At 34.3% G+C, this 25,126-nt stretch overlaps 3 protein-coding genes across 6 annotated transcripts; 2 read left to right on the top strand and 1 right to left on the bottom strand.

The window, feature by feature from the left end:
* Positions 1-1,809: 1,809 nt before the first annotated feature.
* Positions 1,810-8,895, bottom strand: LOC149512476 (uncharacterized). Its single transcript, XM_089751565.1, is given in 6 exon segments — positions 1,810-2,001; positions 2,083-2,608; positions 2,611-5,019; positions 5,131-5,464; positions 5,587-6,105; positions 6,811-8,895. Coding segments are annotated over 5 exon segments (5,682 nt in total). The 5' UTR covers positions 8,761-8,895; the 3' UTR covers positions 1,810-2,001; positions 2,083-2,138.
* Positions 8,896-16,850: 7,955 nt separating this feature from the next.
* On the top strand, positions 16,851-24,549 carry LOC111307001 (putative disease resistance protein At4g27220). Of its 4 annotated transcripts, none has more exons than XM_089751570.1 (4): positions 16,851-16,980; positions 17,158-17,284; positions 22,275-22,343; positions 22,445-24,549. In XM_089751570.1, the coding sequence occupies exon 4, from the start codon at positions 22,561-22,563 to the stop codon at positions 24,148-24,150; it is 1,590 nt and encodes a 529-aa protein (XP_089607696.1). In that variant the 5' UTR covers positions 16,851-16,980; positions 17,158-17,284; positions 22,275-22,343; positions 22,445-22,560; the 3' UTR covers positions 24,151-24,549. The 4 variants fall into 4 exon arrangements, with proteins under 4 accessions (XP_089607696.1, XP_089607694.1, XP_089607695.1 ...); XM_089751568.1 differs by having other exon boundaries at positions 20,564-22,343; XM_089751569.1 differs by having other exon boundaries at positions 22,275-24,549.
* On the top strand, positions 20,934-21,704 carry LOC111307002 (disease resistance protein RPS2-like). The gene has a single exon (XM_022905077.2). It carries the CDS (start codon positions 20,934-20,936, stop codon positions 21,702-21,704), a length of 771 nt encoding a protein of 256 aa, XP_022760812.2.
* Positions 24,550-25,126: the final 577 nt, after the last annotated feature.

Raw genomic sequence — 25,126 nt, 5'->3', positions numbered from 1 at the left:
ATTAATTTTTATTATTATAAATATACTCCAACAGGTCGAAAATAAACTTTTTAATATATTGATATAAATGAGTTTTTTATTTATTTTAAGTATTTATATATATTAATATTTATGAGCAACATAACAAATTGTTATGAGATATGCGATTTATTATTAATTATTTTTACTTAATTTATTTTTATTTTTAAATTTGTTTACATTTATATGAAATTTAATTGGTTCTTGTAAATATAAGTCCATTGCTCATATCTAAACTTAAATTTTAAATGGAATTTCATATAATATGTATTCGTGAATAGCAAAATACTGAATTCTTAGTTACACGTTCAACAACTATTATTACCAAACAACAGGAGAGATGAGCAGCCAAATCCCAATGGTTTGGTCTCAAAGAACTTGTGTTCATATTTGACAATCATTAAATACTAAAATGAATATCAATTAGTTAATCATGAGAATTGAAAGAGAATCCTTCGCCATGATTGTTTCTTTGGAGCTGAAATTTGGGTAAAATGTTGGAACTAAGTGCTAGAGACAGTGTTCCTTTTTTTTTTTTTTAACTTTAATGCCAGCAGGGCTGACCACTTGTTGCAGGCATGTCACTGCTATTGCTGCCTCCAGTTTTATTATATATTATTCTTCAGTGATGGAGGAAACCTCATCTCAGGATTCATCCACTGTCAGCTTCACCTAAAAAGGACCAGACGAAGAAAAAAATGTCACTTTTACTTCTCAAAAAAAAGGAGAGCCGGGCACAGCACAAGCAACTAGAATCAAATGGCAAACCATTTGTATCCCCAAGTCAGAAGGAGGGTTGGGGCTGAAAGATATCTCATAATGGAACCAGAACAATGTGGTCATAATCAAGCATTTATGGCCTTTACTTGCACAAGCAAGATCAATATGGATAGCATGGACACAGAACTATGTAATCAAAGGGAGAAGCATATGGGATGTGCCAATCCCTCAAAACAGTAGCTGGAGTATGCGAGAAGTGCTACAAATGGGGAACATTAATTAAGGATTCTAATGTCAGCGGAGGGTTGCTTCAACCATCCTGCTGGAGCTATATGGGAGGAATCAAGACATAAACAAGAGAAAGTTGGTTGGCATAGGCTTGTTTTGTGCATGCCACTTATACCTAAGCATGCAGTTATCGTCTGGATGGCCATTCTTAATAGGTTCCCTTCTAAAGACAGGTTGAATGCATGGGGATTGCAACTGTTAGGTGCTGTGCATTGTGTAAACAGGATGATGAATGTAAGAACCACATTTTGTTTACTTGTAGCTATTATAAGGTAGCGTGGAGGCAGGTCTTACAGCACTGTCAACTGCCGAAGGAAGTTGAGTATTGAGAGAACGAATTTCAGCGGGCAATTGCTAGACTCCTAGGAAGGGTTCTACTCTCTGTTATATTGAGACTGGCTTGGGGAGCTTGCATCTATTTGATTTGGAACGAACGTAACAAAAGGCAATTCAAGTCGGAGGAAAGCAATAGCGAACAGATTAAGGAGATAGTCAGGCTAAGAGTAGCTGGATTAAAACATGTTTATTTGGATCAAATGGGACCTAAGCAGAGATACGTTTGTAATGTAAATAAGTGATGTGATACAAATTGTACAAACTGTTTTACAGTAGCTGTGATTTGCTGCTTCTACGATAATAAAACTACAATTTATCCCAAAAAAAAAAAAAGGCACAAGCAGCTTGTTCTTTTAACTTTTGGTTGATCATATTTTTGAATGTCAGAAAAGAGGTACATATCAGCAACAACCATGTCACCAATCCCATTTTCATGGCCGTTTGAGAAGGATCCGCAAGCATATTGGGAAGGAAACTCTGAAGCGTCTCTTCTTTGCTGTCCTTACACTAGATTCTGCCATACGGACTGGTTCTAGATGAGGCCTTTTACATCACAGCAGCAGTGTTATGTTCCTTTCAATGGCGGCAGCAGCAGTCTCTTCTATCATTGCTATATATCAAATGCTGATCCTTAGCATGCTGGAAAAAATAAACTTACTGATCATCAACATAAAATTAGGGAAAAAAAAAACATGCTTCAATATGGGTAATTAGACAAACCTGCCAGCCTGGATTCATTGTATGTTTGGCAGAACAACCTCACAACTTGGGAAGTCTTAAGAACTATGTACATCACCCTCGCCAATAGGAGTGAAAAAGGCTTCAAAATGTGAGCGAATCCCATTTTCCTCCCACACTAATTCATCCCACCAATCCTTTTCGGCTCTAATTTCCTTCAGAGTCTGTTTCAACTCCGAGTCTTTACAAATCTGCTTCAACTGAGGGCAATCGTAGACACTAATGTATTCAAACAAGAGCCTAGTCTGAGCATCTTCCCAAATATGAACCAATTCAGGAAGATACTGAAGTGTTAAACTTTTGAGTGAAATACAACAAGATTCAGTGACCTCTTCTGCAGAAATGATCTTTTCCATTGCTTCACAGTCATCAACCTGCAACTCTTCTAAGTTTGAAATGAATTGCAGCATTGAGCTTTTGAAAACGTAAGTCAACTTTGGGCATGCATGCAAAGACAAAGTTCGTAAAGCTGCAAAGCTCCCATTGGGGACAACACCCTTCCAAATGCTGTCAAACTCCATGAATAATGAATACTCAAGTGCTCCAGGCAAGGAAATACACTCTCAGTTCCCTCCTCGCTGTCCACAATAGTTTCAAGGTCGGGGCATTCACTTATTATACAATATTTCAACTTCTTAATGTTGCCAATCCCAAACTCACACAGCCTGTGGACGTCAAGATGATGATCTAAATAAAAAGCAGTACATCGAGCCAACACATTAACAATTGCATTAGGTATCTTCTCACTGTTGACAAATCTCAAGCATTGACCCGATATTAGACCATAATTCAGCTCTACATACTGTGGGACTCGTGATGCATTAAACTTGACATCAGCGCCAACAACAAATTTGAACTCAGTTAAGCTTTCTTCTTTCCAGGATGCACTTTCTCCGAGGAACAGCTCAAGAAACTTGACCTCTGGGAAATAGAAGGAAAGAGAAGTCAACAATTGCAACTTGATCACTTCCTCAACGACGTATTTGACACTCTTATTCCACCATTTATCTCCTGGGTACACACTTATGCTTAGTGTTTCCAATGCTTCAAGTCTGGAAATCAATTTAGGTGGCAGCTTAGCATGCTCACTGTTGGTGCTAGATCCATAGAAGGATACTTCCAAGTGGCTTAGAGAGTCCAGCTCAGCAATCTCTTCAGGTAATTCAATGATCTCCGTGCCCCCAAGATCAAGTACTTGAAGAAGTTTAAGAGATCCAACTTCAGAGGGGAGCTTGACTAGGTGTTCGCAATCACGAAGAATAAGTGTTTCTAGTCTTTCAAGATTTGAAATTGACTTGGGTAAGTACTTGATTCTGGTCTTGGATAGGTTCAACAATTTAAGGACACGCATGTTGTGAAAGAAAAGATCTGGTAACACTCTCAGCTGATAGTTCCTTTGCAGAAACAATGTCACAAGTTTAGGGCAATTTGGTTTGTCAGGCAGAGCGGACAACTTATTATTCATCAAAAACATCATCTTGGATTGTTCCCATTCTTCCTCTGTAGGCGGCTCAGTTAGACCTGCAGCAACTCTTGATATATACTGACCATCAGCGCTAGTGGATGAGGATCTATTTTCTGGCTTCAATGGTTTTGAATAAGTTCTCAGCAGAAACTGACAGCCTTCAGCGTCTAATGACAAGATCCCCAATGCTAAATCTCTCATTACATCACGCATTCTGATGAATCGACCACCTTCAGTAGTTTCCAACAGTAAAGCATGTAGAAGAGCATCAAGAATATCATGTCCCCTCTCGTATGCATCAGACCAACTTCCAGCAATTAAACCTTCTTGGATGCAATAATCTACAAATTCGCTAGTGTTGATCTGTTGATCTTCTGAAAACAAGGCACAATAAAGAAAGCAACTCTTTAAGCTGCGAGACTTCAGGCGGTAGAAGCTGAATTTTAATAGCTGGATTAGGTCCTCCATACGAGAATTGACATCTCTACTAGGCTCCGAAAATTCATTGAAAGCATTCTCCCATACAGCGACATATCTTTCATCGGCCAGGGATCTTCCAGTAACAATAATCAACAAGGGCAGACCACCACACCCTTTAACTATGCCTTGAGCAAAGTGCCGGATATATGGCGAGTCTACTACCCCACCCACTTGCTCACAGAACAGTTTCCAAGCTTCTTCCTTGGAGACAGGTTCAATCTCGACCACATTAGTCTCCTCCATATCATGACAAACTGTCAATTCTCTAGTTGCAACTATCATCATGCTACCATTTTCTTTGCTGGGATCAGGAATGCCCATTTCCTGTAAATCAATCTGCTCCCAAACATCATCCAGCAGAAGCAAAAACTTCTTGCCCCTCAAATTTTGGAATGGTTCAGCATTGGAAGATGAAGGTGGCAACTGCTGTATAATCTGATCTTGTATCTTCCTTGTGCTCCAGTATTTTGAGACTGTCACCCAAATGATCAAATCAAACTTGCGCTTTGTTTTGGGATTATTGACCAATGCTCGCAATACACTGGACTTGCCCACCCCACAAACTCCATGAACAGCAATTCTTCTGACTGTATCCTTGCCCATGCATTCCAAGATCCTTGACACATAGTGCTCAATAGTTGTCGTTACAGCAACTCTTCTTTCATATATCTCCGGAACTTCTTCAGTTTGAGAAAGAATCTCAGCGTTTGCTTCATCCACTACAGAAATATCATCTTTTGCGGAAGGAATTGCTGCAACTAGTTCCACTATATCTCTATAAATTGGCGTGGATAATGCCAATGTTGAAGCAGGTTCACTTGGTTGACTGACATTTTCTGTCACTTCAAGAACATTATGACCTTTATCCTTCTGATGATGAGCAGCCTCCATTTCTATTTCATGGCTAGGGAATATCCCTTCATTTTCATCAGGAATAATCTCCAGATTTTCTGCTGCTAAAGATGGCACACGTTCTGTTTCAAAAGGAACAGGGCTTGAATTAGATTTTGCTAGGGCAAGAAAACATTTGGTAAAGAAGATATTGTATATTGTCATTGCTACTAAACTACATGCAGTAACCTCACCTGTTGCCAACAAAGATTTCTCAACTGGAGTGCTTGTTCTTTCTCTGGTCACTTCAACATCATCAGATAAGCGATTTATCTTTCCAAATTCAGGATCACGTTCTGAAATCACTTCTGCTTCATTGATCTCCTCGGCCTTTTCTGGTACAGATCTCTGATTTTTTTCATATTTAATTGCAGGGCTAGACATATCAATTGGTGATGAAAATAACAGCTCAATTGTTTTGTCTTTTAGCATTGCTTCCTGCTGTACAGCTTTCTCTCCTTGTTTGCCTGATATTCCAACTTTTACCTTAAGCTCACCTTCGCTTTCAGCTTCATCCTTTATATTTAACTTCCAAATTGGTGAAAACAAAAATGCACAATCAGTATGTTTGTCTTTAAATTAGAACCTAAGAAAATGCAGATTGATAAGAAGGCTGGAAGACGAGGAGAAAACCATAAATCAGAGTGTACCTTTTCTATGCCGTAGAACTGCTGAATGGTGGTGTTAAGATCTCCCACCCAATGCCCTATTTGTTCCCCTTCAGATATCTGTACATTCCAAAGCATTGGGGTTTCAAGAACTCCATTACAGAAGATCTTCATATTGGGGCAGCATTCCACGGTTACTTCTTCTAACGATGGGAATACAATAGTATCATTTCCTGAGTAGAATACGGTGAGCTCTGGAAGATCTTTTATCTTCAGGGAGGTTAGACAAGGAAAGCAAATCATATGTACTATTTCGTATAGCTTTTCCTCTGTTTCAACAACTTGTATCATGCTCTGACAGTCAATTATCTCAAGACGCCTGAGCTGCCCTAGACATTTAGCCACAGAGTGTGGTAGTAGATATTTCAAATTACCACAACCATCAACAATAAATGTTCTCAAACTTGGACCCAAATAAGACGTTGTTGCAAGTTGAATAGGCCATATCCTTTCAATGTTCAGTCTGGACAAGTGCAAGTCCTCCAAGCTGGGGAACACAATCTGTAGATACACATCTTGTTCTATGAACATAATATGAATAAATAAAAAAGAAGGCGAAAGAAAACAATAGCTTTTTATTTCTAGTGAGATGACGCGACGCGGCCTTATAGTCACAGGGAAGTTTGGGGACAGGAAAAACGGAAAACCAATATAAATATTAAAAACATTTATTTGGTTTGATTTCATTTTCAATCCATAAAATGCATTTGGTTTCCTTTCATTTCAATTTTTGATAAACAAAATACAGGACATTAACTAAAACTTTTATTTAAAATCAAACCAAACAATATCATCCTAAAATTCTGCCAATGAACTGTTTTTGCCTAATTATTAGGTCACTTGTCATTGTCCAAAAAATATATTAAAAATTACTACAAGCATTGTAAAAAAAAAAATAGCATGTTGATTATTGATGTGTTTTGAATTCTTTAAAACGAAACTCATACCAATTCCAAATAACATTTCACTGGTTAATGCCTTAATGTTATGTGCTTGGACTATTTGTATATATAAATGTAAATATTTATAAAATATAAAACCTGAAGGATAAATAATTAAAATTTTAATTTTAATTTATAAGTAACTTAATAATTCTTAGTTGAAATTTTTATTAACCATACCAACTCAATATATATATATCGAGATCTATATGTATGTGAAAATTATAATTAAGCCATTGAATGCGCCATAAAAAATAATAAATACCTGTTCATTGAAAAGTGGCTTGGTGCTTGTATATAACTTGAATTTCAGTGTTCTTGAGTATTCAAACTCACTGGACCAATCCCACGCATCACCACCAATAAAAATCCTGTATCTCTTCAGTGTCTTAATGAACAGGCATTCTGGAATTATTTGGGCATCAGGAATATGAGCAAACAAAGTTGTTAGATGACGCAAACAGTTCAATTCGCCAAGGCTAGCATTTCTTCTTTTACTGCCAAGTGCTTCATCTTCCCATTGAACAAAGCTATTGTCCATATATAATTCTTCTAACATGGACAAATTCAACAAGACATATGGTGGGATGATTTCGAGTTTAGTACAACTACTCAAGTCTAACAACTTTAACCGAGTTAATTGTGCTATCTCCCTGGGTAGTGCATTTATATCTGATTGCGCAAGGCTAAGGATTTTTAAATTCTTGAGTTCTCCAATAATGGTTATGTCTTCCAGTGCACACTGATGTAGACACAAAGTTTGAAGGTTCTTTAGGAGATTAATTGACTTGGCTAGGTATGAAAAATACATTCCGGTCAAATCTAAGATTTTGAGTCTTTTTGTTTGTTCAAAGAAGGCGGCTGGAATTTTCACGGAATCGTCAGTGGCCATAGAGAAAAGGGAAAGATGGGGACACTTCATCTCATCAGGAAACTCATGTACAAGAGGATCACGTAAATTAATCCAACTGCAATTTTCCATCTCCATATAGGCCTGCTCGAGCTCGACACCATCTCTCACCAACACATTGTAGTCCCTTGATGCAATTGACATAGCGAAACCCAAAACAATATTATGGATATCAAACCTTTCATTGTTATAACTATCGAGCAACAAACAAGATGCTTTGAGCACAGTCACTGCTGTCAGTACACTATCTCTTGCTTCTTCTACTGTCCGGACAAAGGGTAAACATCCCAAACCAAAAGCGTACTTCAGCAAGTCTTCAATGAGACCGTGATGACCGATAAAACCACAAAGCAAGAAAATCACTTTAACCTCCTCACTTTCTAAACAATTATAACTCAACTCTATAGCTGAATATAGGTTGCCCACACCGATATTTCTAAATGAAAGATTCTTCATTTGAAGCAAAGCATTCTTCCATACAAACAAACTTTTGTTTTTCAAAGTATGTGCAACAGTTGTAATGGCGAGTGGCAGTCCCACGCATTCCTTTGCTACCTCGATAGCTATAGGCAGCAAATCTCTGCTTTGAACATCGTCACCGGCCGTCTTTTTAAACATATCCCAGGCTTCTTCCTCATTTAAAACACGAACTGCAAAATTTTTCTGGGTACCCATCCCACTTGATAAAACATCAAGAGATCTAGAAGTTAGTATTATCTTGCATCCCTCATGCTCATTTCCAAAAGGAATTCCAACTTCCTTAAGATCTAATCTTGCCCAAATATCATCTAAAACAACAAGAATTTTCTTCTCTTTGCTTAATCTTTCTCGTAGTTTACATGCCCTTACAACCATACTTTGTTCCTCAAATTTTAAACCCAATAAGTCCGCAATTTGTGTCTGAATTTCCTTAACATCAGGGGTCACAGTTACAAATGCCATAAGTACGGAATCAATCAAATTTCTCTCCATGACTAGTCGAGCGACTTCTTTGACCAGTGTGGTTTTGCCTACGCCAGCCATACCGTAAACCCCTACAATTTTGATACTATCATCTTGCAGTGCCTCCATGATTCCATTCAAAATCAGCATCCTTGACTCGAATGCTTTGAAACCTTCAAATGATGCGGCTATGATACCATGTGGGGCGACACGATACGAAACCCTATCAAAATTTCTCTGACTGAGTAGCTTAGAAACAGCCTTCGCCACCTTTTTGGCTTCCATACTAAGCTTGGAACGAGCCCCTAAATTGGGGCACAAGCCAACGAAACACTTTTTCTTTGCTTTTTCTTCATATTCCATTACTTTCCTTACATCTTCAGCGATGATCTTGTCGACAGTAGTCAGCCACCTTTGGACATCATGTTCAACTCTTCTCCATTTCTATTAGCAGCATCAACAGCATGCCGCACTCTTTCTCTAGCTTCCTCCAGGCTCTCTACTTCATGCTTCAGTCTCTTAACATTGTTCTCATTGGAAATGCAGTTAATCTGATTTTTAATTGGATCGATCACATACTCCTTTGCTTTGGCGACAATGGAGCTAAAGATGTCAATAACAACCGCCATTTTTTTTTCTTCCAACTACCGTGAAACAAACGAGAATGAAACAGATCAAACAATTGAGAGAGGAAAAAAAACAAAAAAGGAGATCGGGGAAAATGTGGACTGCATTTTCTTTGACGGATCTTTACTGATAAGAAGAAATTTAGGATCAGTTTGACGATAGAGAGTGGGGAGACTCAATAAGCTAAGTCCTCAATTCCATAACAAAAAATAGGGAATGCTAGTGGCAGCCACAACTACACCCTCCTTTCAACACCCGGGCTCCCAAAGACCCACATCAACTTCCGTTTAAAAATTGGCCGACAACTTTTACTTGCAGGTTGTTGATTTTTAATTTTTTTTTTTTTTATGTCTTCTCTGACTTGAGCTAAACCATGAAAAATCAGAGAGAAATTCAAATTTTGAAGTTAGGAGTAATGCAAATGCTGGGATAGAAGAATCCAGACTTCCGAAAGAAATTCTATATATTTAAATTTTGACATAAAATTGAATTTTTTAGTAAGAAATTAAATTCACAAAAGATATCAAAAAGAAAAATTATTCTCATTTTTAATAAATAATCAAAATAAAAGGAGTATTTTTAAAAGATTACTTCACCAAAAAAAAAAAGACAATTGACTTTTTTTTTTAATTTTATGTTTAAAAAAATTGTATTTTAGTTTTGTGGGTTTCACACTTTTACTGAAGGAAAAGGTTAAAGGTAACAAAAAAAATGGGTAACCGATTTCAAATTAAAAATACGAGGAGGCATGGCTCTTTAGAAACACAAGTGATGAAAAATGTGTGTAAATATGACTGCGGCTAATATTCCTCAAAAGTTATTGCAAAAATAAAACACATCATATATACGTTATTTTATCAATTGATTTTTTTTTTCAAAATTTATTAAATAGAAAAAATTTTAAAAAATAAAAAATACCAAAAAAAACAAATAAGGTGGAAAGTGAATTTACTAATTAATGAATTAAATAATATTTTTAATAAATATACATAAATATAAAATTAAATAAATAATGAATATATATTTTTTATATATACCACAAGAAACATAACATCAAAAATCTTATTCTTATTAAGCTTAATTTAAAAAAAAAATTCAATCCAATTATCTTGAATTAAAATATGCACCAATTAAATTAAAATGAATTGAAATCATTAAATATAAATTATTTTATCATTTCTATCTCAATTGTTTTTTTTATTACAAAATTATTTATAAAAATAATAATAAAAAAATTAAAAAAATAAACCCAAAAAATAAAAAAACTTTAAAATACAAAAAATAAAAAAATAAAATAAAAACTAAAAAAAAAAACCTTGCTGTGATAGTTCAGCTATAAAAATTGCTGATGGTTCTCTCTCAAAAGTGGTAGGAATAGGTTCTATTGTAGTTTCGAAAGACATAATGCTCGACTTTGTCTTCCATGTCCCTAATTTAAGCTATAACCTACTTTCCATCAGTAAGCTTATGAAGGATAGATTTTGTGTCACTAAATTTTTTTCCAACTTGTGTTAATTTCAAGAACTGGGCTCGGGGAGGATTATTAGTAGTGCTAAGATGTGTGTAGGGCTCTATATTCTTCAAGATGATGAAATTGAGAGAGCACAAAACTCTTGTACAACCTTAGCCTTTAGTACTAGTAAGAATGATCTTATCATGTTATGGCATTATAGACTAGGACATCCAAATATTTTGTGCCTAAAAAGGCTATTTTCCCCATTATTCAATAAAATCTCTAATGATTTTCAATGTGAAATTTGTCAACTTTCCAAGCACACACGAAATACCTATCATAGCCTTTCCTATAAATCATCTCAACATTTCTCAATGATTCACATTGACATTTGGAGGCCGTCATAAGTTAACAATATCACAAGTTCTAGGTGATTTGTTACATTCATTGATGATCATACTCGACTCACTTGGGTATTCCTTATGAAAGAAAAATCCGAGGTTTGCCAAATCTTTTAAAACTTCAATAGCATGGGACAAACCCAATTCCAAGCTAAAATCCAAGTCCTAAAAACTGACAATAGGAGAGAATACTTCAACTCTAATCTTGGCCCTTACTTCACCCATCACGGCATTATCCATCAAAGCTCTTGTGTTGACACTCCACAACAAGATGAAATTGTCGAACGCAAAAACAAACATTTGATAAAAGTGACCATATCCCTCTTGTTGCCTTCCAATGTGCCTAAACATTTTTGGGAAAAAACCATCCTCATTGCAACTTATTTGGTTAACCTAATGCCTTCTCGAGTTCTTGGCTTTAAAACACCTTTTCAAACTCTCCTTGCTTCCTACCCACAAACTCGATTGATCTTTTTCATTCCCACCAAACTCTTTGGCAGCATTGCCTTTGTTTATATTAGCCAACAAAACTGTAGCAAGCTTGATCCCAATGCCCTAAAATGCATCTTCCTTGATTATTCCCCAAACCAAAAAGGCTATAGGTGTTTCTCACCCATCACAAAAAAATTCTATAGCTCTATGGATGTCACCTTCTTTGAGAATCTTCCATACTACAACAAGAATGATATTCAAGGGGAGAATACTATTCAGGAATATCAATTCTTAGCTATTGACTTGCCAATTTCCCAACTAGCCCCTTCAAAGCCAGATTCTCAACCAATTCCTTTAAAACTAATAAATTCTCAACCTACCCAACCTATCAGCCATACAGATTCTAAAACCCAACCTGTTCAGACAATCCTTGACTCTTCAAACCCTAAGGTTATGCAAGAAAAAACAAAAGAACTAATAGTCTATTCAAGGAAGCAAAAAACGCGGGAAGAAGTGGACAACTCTACACAGCCAAATACTAAAAATCAACCTGATCCGAGTCTCCAAGAACCTAAAACTAACACAGGCAATGTTCCTATTGAATCTAAAACAGAAACTTGTGAGCTAGTCAGTGACCTTGACATTCCTATTACATTAAGAAAAGGTGTGAGATCATGCAACCACTACCCTATCTGCAAGTACATCTCATATGAACGGTTAAATCCAAACTTTCGAGCCTTTATTACTAACCTTGACAATGTGTAAATCCCAAAAAACATTCAAGAAGCCCTCGATGAACCAGATTGGGGGGCAACAGTTCCTGAAGAAATCAATGCACTAGAGAAGAATGGGACATGGGAAATTTTAGATTTCCCCAAAGGGAAAAATCGAGTTGGATGTAAGTGGATCTTCACAATAAAGCACAATGTAGATGGAAGTATAAACAGGTTCAAAGCTAGACTTGTTGCAAAAGGGTTCACTCAGTCCTATGGGATATGCTATGAGGAGACATTTGCTCCGGTAGCCAAACTCAAGTCAATCAAAGTTCTATTGTCACTAGTAGCCAACTTGGATTAACCACTCCACCAATTTGACATCAAGAATGAATTCTTAAATGGTGACTTGGAAAAGGATGTCTACATGGAAATTCCCCTTGGTTTTGAAAGGCAACACAACATGGGCAAAGTGTGCAAACTTCAGAAGTCTTTGTATGGACTTAAACAGTCTCCTTGTACTTGGTTTGAATGGTTGACTAATAAAATAAAGAGATATGGATTCCTTTAATGTCAATCTAGTCATACTATGTTAAGTTCACTAATGAAGGAAAAAAAGTCATTCTTATTATTTATATGGATGATATCATAATCACCGGAGACCACAAGGAAGGAATAGATGATTTGAAGAAACTCCTTACAAAGGAGTTTGAAATAAAAGACTTGGGGTTCCTTAAATATTTCTTTTGGATAGAAGTGGTTCCGTCTAAAATGGGAATATCAGTGTCTCAACATAAGTATGTACTTAATCTACTCAAAGAAACCGGCATGATTGGATGCAAACCTACCAATACACCCATGGACTAAACTAACAAAATTGGAAGTGAAGATGGAAGCTCTCCCACGGACAAAGGGCGATATCAAAGACTAGTTGGGAAGCTAATTTACCTTTCCCACACACGACCTGATATAGGGTTTGCAGTAGGGATGGTGAGTAGATACATGAATAATCCAACCAAGGCACACCTCAAGTCCATTCATCGCATCCTACAGTACTTAAAGAAGAGTCCCGATGAAGGTCTATACTTTAAGAAGTCAATGGACAGGGCAATCGAGTTGTACACAGATGCTGACTGGGCTAGATCAATAACAGATAGAAGGTTCACTACTAGATATTGTACTTATATTTAGGGCAATTTGGTCACTTGGAGAAGTAAAAAGCAATCTATTGTAGCTAGGAGCAGTGTTGAGGCTGAGTTTAGAGCAATGTCCCATGGTATTTGTGAAGGAATTTGGTTGATGAGGTTACTTGGAGAATTAAAATTTAATAATGTGACATCTATGACACTATTTTGTGACAATAAAGCTACTATAAGTATTGACAAAAATCCTATTTATCATGATAGGACCAAGCAAATAGAGCTGGATCGACATTTCATAAAGGAAAAGATAGAAAATGGATCGATCAAACTGGCCTATATCCCTACAAGTTCTCAAATTGCAAATATTTGATGAAAGCTCCTCCTAGAAGCATCTTTAACGAATTGAAATCCAAGCTAAGTATGATTAACATTCATAAGCCAGCTTGAGGGGAAGTGTAGAAATCTGATTCTCCTACATTAGTGCTACTAGATTTCCTAATTTATTTTGGGAATATTTTTCATTTATTCTTCTGATTTAGTTAATTATTCTTATTGTCAAGTTTTTAGAGATTTGTTTCTCCTTCCTTTTATTATTTTTATTTTTCTGTTTCATGTAAGTTGTTTCCTATAAGAAACTTCACTGTTCCTATTTAGTTGATGTATTCCTTCATTCTAAAAAGAATAAGAAGAAATAAGGTCAATTGTTCTATAAGCTTTCTACATAAAGAAATTTCAATTTTTTGTTAATTCAATTTGAATCTAAATATAAAACTAAAAATAAATTAAATACAGCATTTCACTTTATAAATTGTTAAAGTTTTTAACTTAATATTTTGATGTTTGAATATTTTATTAGATGATTTTATTTAATTTGTTTCAAATATGAAAATTTAAGAATTTAAATCTCTAAACATAAAAAGAAAAAGAAAATAAAAAGGTTTTCTTTTTATTATTATTAGCTAAATTGAAACTTCATGAGAAAACCAAGACTGAGTATACGGTAAGATTTTCAAAGAAATTTTGAATGTATCTGCTTCCGATCTTAGCAATCAACAGTTAGAGAGTTTCTTTTAGTGTTACAAATTTGAGGTGAAGCTAACAAAATAACAGATCCGCAAACAGAAGAAAAGAACTACTGAAAAAAAAAAGGAAACAGTAAGCATAACGGCAAACAGAGAATAAAGTTCATTTCCATGAAAGAACGAAAAGAATGGAAGGGATTTTCACGAACATACCTCCTTCCGATCTTAGCAACCAACAGATGATCAGATAGTTTTTTTCCCCTCTCTTTACGGTTCCGATTACAAGAGGAACGCGCGGTATCCTAACGGATAAAGATTCTTGTAGTTAGCGAGATGAGAAAGCAAGAGTTTGAAAAGGTCTTTGATTGGCCTTTTTTTTTTTTTTTTTTCATCCCAATTTATTCTAAATAAAAAAAAAAAAAACACTTATTGAATTTAAAAGAATGGAAATTCATGGGGCATGATTTTTTTTATTCATATATTTATTAAAATTTTCTTTAAAAATTAATTTATTAATTCTTTTTATTGTCAATTATTTAATTCAAAAAATTATAAAAAAAAAAGTCACGTGTACATACACAATTGTTTACATTAAAATAAAAAAAACAAAAAATCAAAAAAAATTTGAGTTGTCTACGACATTAACAGCGACGATTTTTTTTTTACAAAATTTATTTCATATATTTTTATTTTATTTACTTTTTTCTTTTTTATATAAGATATTTTTATTTATATTATAATTTTTTTCAAAATTAATTTGATATTATTAATTAAAAGTATCTTTTTTATATCATAGATTTTAAAAAGTTAAAAAAAAATCAAATTTAGATAAAATGTTTACATCTCCATTAATATACTTTTTTAACCATCTTTTTTAATTTAAAAAAATAAAAAGATTTTTTTAATTATTAATATAAAATTGACTCTATTAATTACAAAAAAGTACAAAATAAAATATCTATTAAATAGAAAAAGAAAAAGAAAGGAAGACAAATATTTAAAAAAAATTAACTTGATACATAATATCAGTAATAATTATTTTATTTTTTAAAAAGTTATGGGTTAGCAAAAAATAAAGAAAAGACTAAAAAAGAAAGGATAAAAAATTGAGATGTGAGGTTGACACCTATAATAATATTATTTTAAAATATTATCAAATAAAAAAATTACTAAAAATATAGTTTTAATAATAATATCAAATGAATCCATTATAAAAAAATTAAAGATATTTTAAAATATTTATGAAATAAAAATTTAAAAATTAAAAATTAAAAAAGTCAAAAGTAAAAGCAAAAAAAAATTATTTGGCACATGTTATATATTTTATATCAACTGAATTAGTAATAAAATGAAATTTAAAAATTCTTTATTAAATATATAAAAATAAAAAATAAGAAAAAGTTAAAAACTGGAAAAAAAAAAAAAAAGCAGATTTTTTACCCTTAGTATAACTGGATTAAAAAATAAAAAATAAATTTTTTAAAAAATATATCAATTGAGTTCAAATAAAAAATATTAAATATTTAAAAAAATTACATGCATCACCAAAAAAATTAAGAAAAAAAAAAGAAAAACTGAGTAACACTAAAAATATAATAAAAAGTGGATCGTATCTTAAAAGAGTAATCATTTAAAAATAAAAAAATGAAAAAAAAAACACAAAATAATAAAATAAATCTCACGACAAATAATAGACATCATTAAAATAAAAAATAAAATACATAAAAAAATTTTAAAATTGAAACCAAAAATGGTAAAAAAATCCAAAAACAAAAATTATGAACCCACTTTAAAAATAAACTTTTTTATAATGAAATATAAAAAAGTAAAATAAAAATTAAAAAATCTATAAAATAAAGTAAAACTAAAAAAACCTAAACAAAATAAAAGTGGACCTCATCAAATTTAGTTGATCCATTGAAATAATAAAATAAAATTAAAAAACTGAAAAGACAAATTGAAAAAACAAGGTGGGATCCACCATAAGAAAAAGGCCAAAAGACGGCAAAGAAAAAAAAGGCATCTTATAAAACGCTCGAAATTCTCAAAACCAAAAAATTCCAAATCCCAAAAAACAATCCTCAAATCATTAAAAAAACTAAAAAGAGTCGTGAAATGGAAAAAAATTCTCGAGACCCTAAGAAATTCAGTAAACTTCATTCTACAGCTTTTTTATATTTTACAATATAATATATAAAAATACGATTAATCCATAGAATTATAATAAAATAATATAATATAATATAATATAACGAATAAAATTATATTAAAATATTTTATTTTATTTTTAATATATTTAAAAATTAAAATAAAATAATTTATTTAAAAATTAAAATTATTTTTTAAAAAATTTTTATAATTTAAATTATTAATAAATTTTTAAAATATAATAAAATATATTCAATTTCATGAATTAAAATAATTTTTTTTATTTTAAAAAGATTGAATTATTCTGTATAAAAAAATATTAATTTTTTATAATTTTATATTTTTTAAAATATAAATTATATATAATATAAAATTATTATTATTTTATATAATTTATTATTTTATGCACCGAATAAGATTAGATAAAAATATATAATTGAGTCCGTTCTTATCCTAATGAGAGGCGGGTCCACGAATTACAATTTCTTGTCTCCAGCAATAAATTAAGAAAACGAAAGAACCCCCTTAGCACAGAGGATAAGGTTGATGTGTTGTTGACTTGGTTTAGCGTTTGAAATGGCTTAAAGCTTAATAGTCTCGACTGCACTGACCCCGGAAAGTTGAGTGAAGGTTTTTTAATTGCAGGTTTGCCTCAAGCTTCTTTTTTTCAATGCCGCTTCATAGCTCATGAATTGAATGGAAATTTTAATCTCTTTCCCGTCACTTGTTTAGACTTTAGAGCTCAATTGTTTCTTTAATCTCATCTCTTTAACGATTCAACGTTGAACTTTCCTTTTTTATTATTATTTTTTTTTTGGATAGTTGAGTTTTTGTTTCAACACCCAAGAAGCAGGAAAAGCTGCAAGAGAGAGCACAAGCCAGGAAGCAAGCACCCAGAAACAGCAGCTAATTAGCAAAAGTAGACAGGTTGATACCCAGTTTCTGAAAGGTACAGTGGCTTCAGCTAAACTAGACACATTAGAAACATAGCTGATGCTAGCTCTAATACCTAGAACAACTTGCTGGTATAGCTTTCTCTTTCCTTGAATGCTTCCTGGAATTGCGTTTCTTTCCATAGTAGATGTAAGCTGTTCAAGCATGCCTAAGAAGTGTAGAATCAAATGATTTTCCTTTCAAATTATGGATTTGCCCACGAGAGTTCCTCTGACCATCCTCCTAAAGCTCTCTGAACAGCAGATATTTGTAAGACTTTCTTCCAAACCAACTTAGAATAGGTGCAAGAAGAGAAAAGGTGATCCCTTCATTCTTCTTGTTTGATGACATAGGAAACAAGTGTAGACTGAATTGAAATACTTCGAGCTTTAATCCTGGAAAGTGTGCTGTGTGATATGTATGTCCAATTCAGCTAACCTAGCTATCATAGAAATTTTGGCACATGCATAGGAGTACACCGGACCAATTTTGTAGTTAGTTTGTCCCTAGCCAATTCCAAGTGACTTTGTTGGGAAAAACAACACACACGCGCAGTAACCACACACAAAATAACAAGCTCAAATCAAGAATAAAAATACACAAATATATTTGGTTCGATCCAACTCAAAATTGTCTACTTCAAAACTAATTTATTATCAAATAAATTTTTACAATTGTGAGACTTTTAGAATGAGAAAAGTCTCCTAAAATTTCTTACTCAAAACTTAATCCAAAATCCAATTACACCTTTTAATAGCCTACTCACTTAGCTATTCTCTTGATGTCTAACTCTCTGGGGTTGCTAAACTAAAATCAAAACATCTTATTTATAAGGGTGAAATTTTTTATACTTTTACTAAACTCCCGATATGGGATACAAGACAAACTCAAACTCACTTAACTTTCGATATGGGATTCTTAGATTCAAGGCAAATTTCAACAAATCCTCTCTTGACTTGAATCTCCAAACATTTCAACAGTATCTGCAAAGCTAACACGTTTACCTTTCTTCTTTTCTTTCATCACAGGCATTTCAGCAACTGAGCCTCTATCAAACATGTACAAGTGATTATTGACCTTATTCCCTTGTAGAATCACACTATCATTCTTGTACACTTTTAACCAATCATTACTACCATAATATGTGTACCTCCGAGAAGTTAACTGATCCAAAGCAATCAAATTGTAGTGACAACTTGGTACATACCTTACATGACGAAGCATCCTAATAACACCATCGTGAGATCTAAGGCGAACATTCTCAAGGTCTTGAATCTGCACCTTTTCTTTGTTAGCAACCACAATATCTCCATACTTTTCATTCTCATTCAACTCCACAAAGTAACTCCTATCATTACAAACATGAACTGTAGCAGCTGAATCTAAAACCCAACCTTTATCACTTTTCAAAGTCTAAGTCTCATCAACACAAGTTGTCAAAACAACATCATCATCATCAGACACGATAGCAGTACTATCATTTTTTTCTTCATCTAATTTCTTCTCATCATTTTCCTTTTTAAAAGCAGTCATATTCTTTCTCAGCTTCCTAAAGCGCACTTGGATATGTCCCTTCTCACCACAATAATAACATTCTACATCATTGTAATCTCTATCTCTTGACTTGGATCTCCATCTTGATCCATCAATTCTCTTTTGAGTCCTCCCTCGATCAAAACCCTCTACAGCTAGTGTACTTCCCCTAGGTGATGAGTTCTGAGCTCTCATAAACCTTTTATTCTCACGCAACAGGACAGTCACATCATCCAACTTCAAAATAGACCTGCCTACCAACACAGTCTGAACTAAAGGCCTATAAGACTTGAGCAAAGATGACAGTAAAATTAAAGCCTTTTCTTTATCTTTTAACTCATCAACAGAAATCGCTAGCAATTGAGAAATCAATCTATTAAACTCATTCAGGTGATTATGAATAGTTATACCTTCTTTCATCTTCAGAGAATATAAATCCATCTTCAAACATAATCTATTAGTCGATGACTTCGAAGCATAAATACCTTCAAGTTTATCCCACAAACTCTTCGGAGTACTCTCAGTCAACACACTATATTTTACATCTGGAGCGAACGCCAATCTAATAGTATTAACAGCTTTCTTTTGAATCATATTTCAATTAGCATCAGACATTCTCTCAGGCTTATTACTCTCTAATGCCTGATTCAACCCTTGTTGTACTAATAGATCTTGAATCATACTTTGTCATAACATAAAATTACTCTTTTCATCAAATAACGAAATCTCAAACTTAGGCATAGACATACCAGACATACCTTTTTCAGACATCTTCAAACATTGCTTCACGATCTCTTGGGCCCACGAACTTTAATCCTCGAACCTCGCTTTGATACCACTTGTTGAAAAAAATAACACCCACGTGCAGTAATCACACACAAAATAACAAGCTCAAATCAAGAATAAAAACACACAAATATATTTGGTTCGGCCCAACTCAAAATGGCCTACTCCAAAACTAATCCACTATCAAATAAATCTTTACAATTGTGAGACTTTTAGAATGAAAAAAGTCTCCTAAAACTCCTTACTCAAAACTTAACCCAAAATTCAATTACACCTTTTAATAGCCTACTCACTTAACTATTCTCTTGGTGTCTAACTCTCTGGGGTTACTAAACTAAAACCAAAACATCTTATTTATAAGGGTGAAACCTTTTATACTTTTACTAAACTTTCGATATGGGATACAAGATAAACTCAAACTCACTTAACTTTCGATATGAGATTCTGAGATTCAAGGCAAATCCCAACAGCCTTCACATTTATATTTTTCAGATTTAGAAGCCAGCCAAATGGCATCACCTGCTCTAGAGAATTGAATCACTTTCTCTGCAATAAATTAAGAAACATTACTCAAAAAGAAATATCCACAGTTGTTCATGAACAATTTTTCTTTTTTTTTTTCCTTTTAAGATATCAGCTATTCGAAAGTTGGTTTAGTTTGTTGTGTCCCTATATAGAAGAAGTTCAATCATTCATTATACACTTGAGAAGATAATATCTGTTTTATTAAAAATACATTTACTCTTGTTGTTAGTTTGAAAAACACTTTAGTACCCCTCTAAAAAGGACAGATATTAAAATTCTTTCAGTGAAACTAATGTTTAATCAAAATACCAAAAACACCCTTATTTATTTTATTGCTTACTTCTTTTTTTTCTTTCGTCATTTTTTCATTCTATTTCTTTTTTGTTTCAGTCAATTGCTCTATCACCCAAACTTTCAATATAGTTTGCTAATTCTAAGATTCAATTAGCAGGATGGAAGTAGCAGCTGTGACAGCATCTGGCCATGGGATTGCACCTGCTGTGGCAGCTGGGAAGGGTATATGCAAATGGTTGAGACACAAACATAGTTATGTAAAACACATCAGCAGTAATTTCAAGAAACTTGAGGATGATGATACATGTCTACGTGATCAAGAGGCACATGTTCAGACGGAGCTGGAAAATAATAAATCACGGAAGAAAATTACACCAGAATGCACAACTTGGCTCAGCCGAGTAGCAGATATGAAAGAACAGATTGGAAGACTGAGGTATGAATATGAAAATAAAGCTTCCACTTGCTTATGTGGACTATGACCATACCGTGCTTTGCTTAAGCTTGGTAGACGTGTGGTGTAGAAGATGGCAGAGGCAACTTCTCTGAAGAATGAACTGAGCCAAATCACCATAATGCGTAACAAGCCACCAACAGTTCATCGCAGTCACAGATGGAATAATGATGTCAGGATAGTTAACCTTCCATCGCTTAAAAATCACGTGGAGACGTTAATAGATTGGTTAAAAGAAGAGAGATTTAAGAGAATTTACGTCAGGGGTCCTCTGGGAATAGGGAAAACAACAATAATGAAAATTGTGTACAACAATGTCTATGAATACCGTCAGTTCGACTATACCTTTCGTGTGACTCTAACAGATGAAAGCAGAATATCGAGAGACATACAAGAAGTAATTTGGAACTGTTTAGGCATGAGAATGGACGAAAATGACCATCTTGATCAAAGAGCTGCGGTGATATCTGAGAAGCTTAAGGAAAAAAATGTGTTGTTTCTTGATGAAGTTTCTTCGGTGGTTAATCTTGAAGAAGTTGGGATCAAACGTAATCATGAGCATGGGAAGGTGGTGTTTGCATGCAGAGACAAATATGATGGTCACATTGATTCGGATATGATCGTGCAGAGACTGTGCAAAAAGGATGCTAGAAAGTTGTTTTGGGAATCAGTTGGTTCAGATCTTGAGAAGAAACGAGAAATCAAACGAACTGCAGAACAAATTATCGATTTGTGTGGTGGCATGCCGTCTATACTCAGTTTAATAGGAAAACAACTGGAAAGAAAAGACATTGCACAATGGCGGGATATGAAGTCCCAAATGCAATCACCAAGTAAATGTTAGGAAAATGGGGTCCAGTCCCATGTAAGTAGTTTTGGATCAAGTAAAGGTTATGGGCCTTGATCTTTTATTTTACACAGAGCCCTAGCTACTTAATAAAAAAGAGGTGGAGTTGTTTTAGGTGTGTCTCGAAAATCAAGCAGAGAAAAAAGAAAAGTCAGGAAAAGCAGAGAGAGAAAAAAGAGAAAGGAGAGTTGGTTGAACGAAAGTCAATCCGTGGTCCGATTGAGTTGGAACCTTGTCAGGAGGTTTATGATTCAGAGTTCTACATTCTGAACGGTGAAGATCGGGTTTGAAGCTCTTTAGGAACAAATCCAGGGTGTATTTGTTGAGTCACTTATTTGATGAGATTTCTTCAATTGTTTCTCTAGTTGTTGATTAGCTCTAGTTTTAGCTAGAGAAGAACTTTGTATAACTATTATTTGATAGTGAAGATTTTTCTGGTGGGCCGTGATTTTTTTCCTCTACACTGGAGGGTTTTTTCACGTAAATCTTGGTGTGTTTTATTTTTCTTACGTATTTGATTATTGATTGTTATTTATTGCTTCTGTATTGTTGTGATTATTGCTTCAGGCGCAACAGTAAGCAACCATGGCAAGAGTTGGAAGAATATTACCGGTCATTGAAACTTGTCTATAACAGGTTTACTGAAGCTGATTATAAGCGTTGTTTACTGTATTGGGCTATTTTTCCTTTCAGTGAAGAAATTAATCGAGATTATATAATTGATTGCTGGACAGCAGAGCAGTTTTTGGAATGCCAAAGGCTTGGGAAAGCTCGTGACCGAGGGCATACTATACTAGATAGTTTCACAGACAAATCTCTACTGGAAAAGGAAGAAAAGTTGGGGCACTTCAAGATGTTTGTGTGTTTTCAAAGGGCGGCATTAAGGATTGCAAATCGGGAAGAAAATCTAAATTTTTTTGTTGAAAATGGTGCAACGATTGAAATTCACAAATTGATACAAGCAAAAAGAGTCTCATTGGCTCGTACTCGCCTGCCCCCCCTGCCACAAAAGCCCAAATGTGCCGGAATGTTAACATTGTTACTCCATGAAAACAGCTTGCGAGAATTTCCAGGGCAATTCTTTGAATATATGCCTGGCCTTCAAGTTTTGTGGTTAAGGGAAACAGGAATCAGTGGACTTCCTGAATCCATCTCCGGATTAAGAAACCTCAGAGGGCTCTTTCTAGACAACTGTAGTTGTTTAGCAGTGCTTCCTCATCAGATAGGTGATCTCCAGAGTCTCAAAATCCTTGTTGTACGTCATACTGGGATCTCTTCTTTACCGAGTGAGATTGGACGGTTGGGAAATCTTAAATGTTTGAGAGTTTCGTTCAAAGAAGATGCCACAGTAGGAAACAATTTTACTGTTAATTCTGGCAACTTCAATCAGAACGGCATCGAAGAAAGGATAATTCCTAGAAAAATTATTGAAAAGCTTTCTAAACTAGAAGAGCTGAGTATTGATGTGAGCCCTAATAGCAGAAGATGGAATGCCAATGCTGATGAAATTGCAAGGGAAATCACCATATTTAAAGGATTGACACATCTTCACTTCTACTTCCCTCAAATGGAGTCTTTTGAACATTTCATTCAGAATAGCAAATCATGGAAACCAAATGGAGAAAATGAGGAATTTGAAGGCTTCAGATCTTTCAACATCTCTGTTGGTCAACAAGGAAATAGTTCGGCATCAGACTTTAATGTCTTTGAATGCTCAGCTGAAAAGCATCTGAAGTTTTCTGCAGGAGATGGATTTCCTGGGGCTGTTTCTGAGGTACTTAAACAGGCGACTTCATTCGAGCTGATTGGTCACGTGACTGCTGGCAACTTAACGGATGGCCTTCCTGATGATACATTTGAAGAGCTGGAAGTTTGCATTGTTGAGGAGTGTGATGCGATGACGAGCATCGTAAATGGAAATACAAACACAACAGGAGTAGTATTCCCATGCCTGGAAAAGCTACATATAAAAAAGCTCCCAAACTTGGTGAGTATCTGGGAGGGCACTGTAGCATCTGAAAGCTTCAGTGCACTATCGACTCTGACATTAAAAGAATGCCAAGGTATAACGAAACTTTTCTCACTAGAGTTGGTCAGAAAGCTGTGTAAGCTACAAAATCTTCAAGTTGAGGACTGTGCAAGGATTGAAAAGATTATTGAAGCTGAAAGTATAGTCGAATCCACGGCCTTTCCCAGTCTGAAGAATTTCCAACTATGTAGCTTGACAAGCTTGTCTTCCATTTGTGATGCCTCGTTAGAATGTCCCTCTTTGGAGAGAATACTTATCAAGACTTGTGAAGGGCTAACAACTTTGCCAAGAGTCCTGCAAAAAGCTCCCAAACTGAGAGAAATTCAATGCGCTGAAGATTGGTGGCATCAACAGGAATGGCCAAGTAACGAAACTGAAAAGCAATTCAGAACTTTTCACCGTCACTTCCGCTAAAATGAAAATCCTGAACAAGAAACATTACTGCATACGGTTATTGACCTCTAAACCTATGTGGAAATTTTCTTGGACCATGCTTTTCCATTCCATGGCCGGTATCATTGGATTTGGCAGAATAATATAACCTGGTCAGCTCATGTTATTTTCCTTTGTTTTGTTTTGTTTTGTTTTTTTTTTTTTTTTTGGTTTTCTGGCTGGTTTGCTCTTGGTGTCTTGTCCGGTTGAACACTCAACAATAAAATTTTCCCGTGTGTTTGTTTAAATCATATTACGTCATTGTAATAATTTTATCATGTTGTTTTCCCTTTTGTTTTTTTGTTTTTGTGTCTCATTTGCTCTTGGTGTGCAATACGGTTGAAGACTCAACAATAAAATTTATGTGTTTGTTTACATCTATATTACGTCTTTGAAACAAAAACAGATTAAGCCAATGGAAAATGTTCCCAATGGTGGCAGGAGCAAAGCTAGTTGAAATCATTTTCATTCAAAATCCATTTCAAAAAGATTAAAGATTTATTTAAATTGTATGTAAATTACACATATAAGGATTAAAAGTAAATTATTTGGTGAATTGAGAACACGCATATAAAGTGATTTACAAATTCAAGTAACACAAGGAAAATAAATATTACTGAACTTTAAATCTCATCATCATGGTCAAACACCACCTGCATGAGAAAGGGGAAAAATGGGTAAGAAACACTAGGAACTTGGAAAATTATACAGTTAATAAAAAGTAAAGCAAAAATGAAAAACAACTGCAAAGACAAGCCATAAGATAAAAGTAACAGCAAGGAATACCTATAGACAGCCTAGTAAAAACCATAGAAACGAAATTTCCAGCTAGACAGCTTAAAAGACTACGCAAATTATGCAACACTTGTTGATCGAATGATTAAAGAATTCAATTTTTTTAAAGTAAGATTTTAGTTACGAATCTTGTAAATGAAAAAACCAAACATTGAGAGTGCTT

Source organism: Durio zibethinus, chromosome 22, assembly GCF_047325235.1.
Source record: "Durio zibethinus cultivar Kanyao isolate XHJ-2024 chromosome 22, ASM4732523v1, whole genome shotgun sequence".
NCBI classification, from domain to species: Eukaryota; Viridiplantae; Streptophyta; class Magnoliopsida; order Malvales; family Malvaceae; genus Durio; species Durio zibethinus.
The sequence above is the reverse complement of the archived record's forward strand: the minus strand, read 5'-3'. Positions and strand labels throughout refer to the sequence as shown.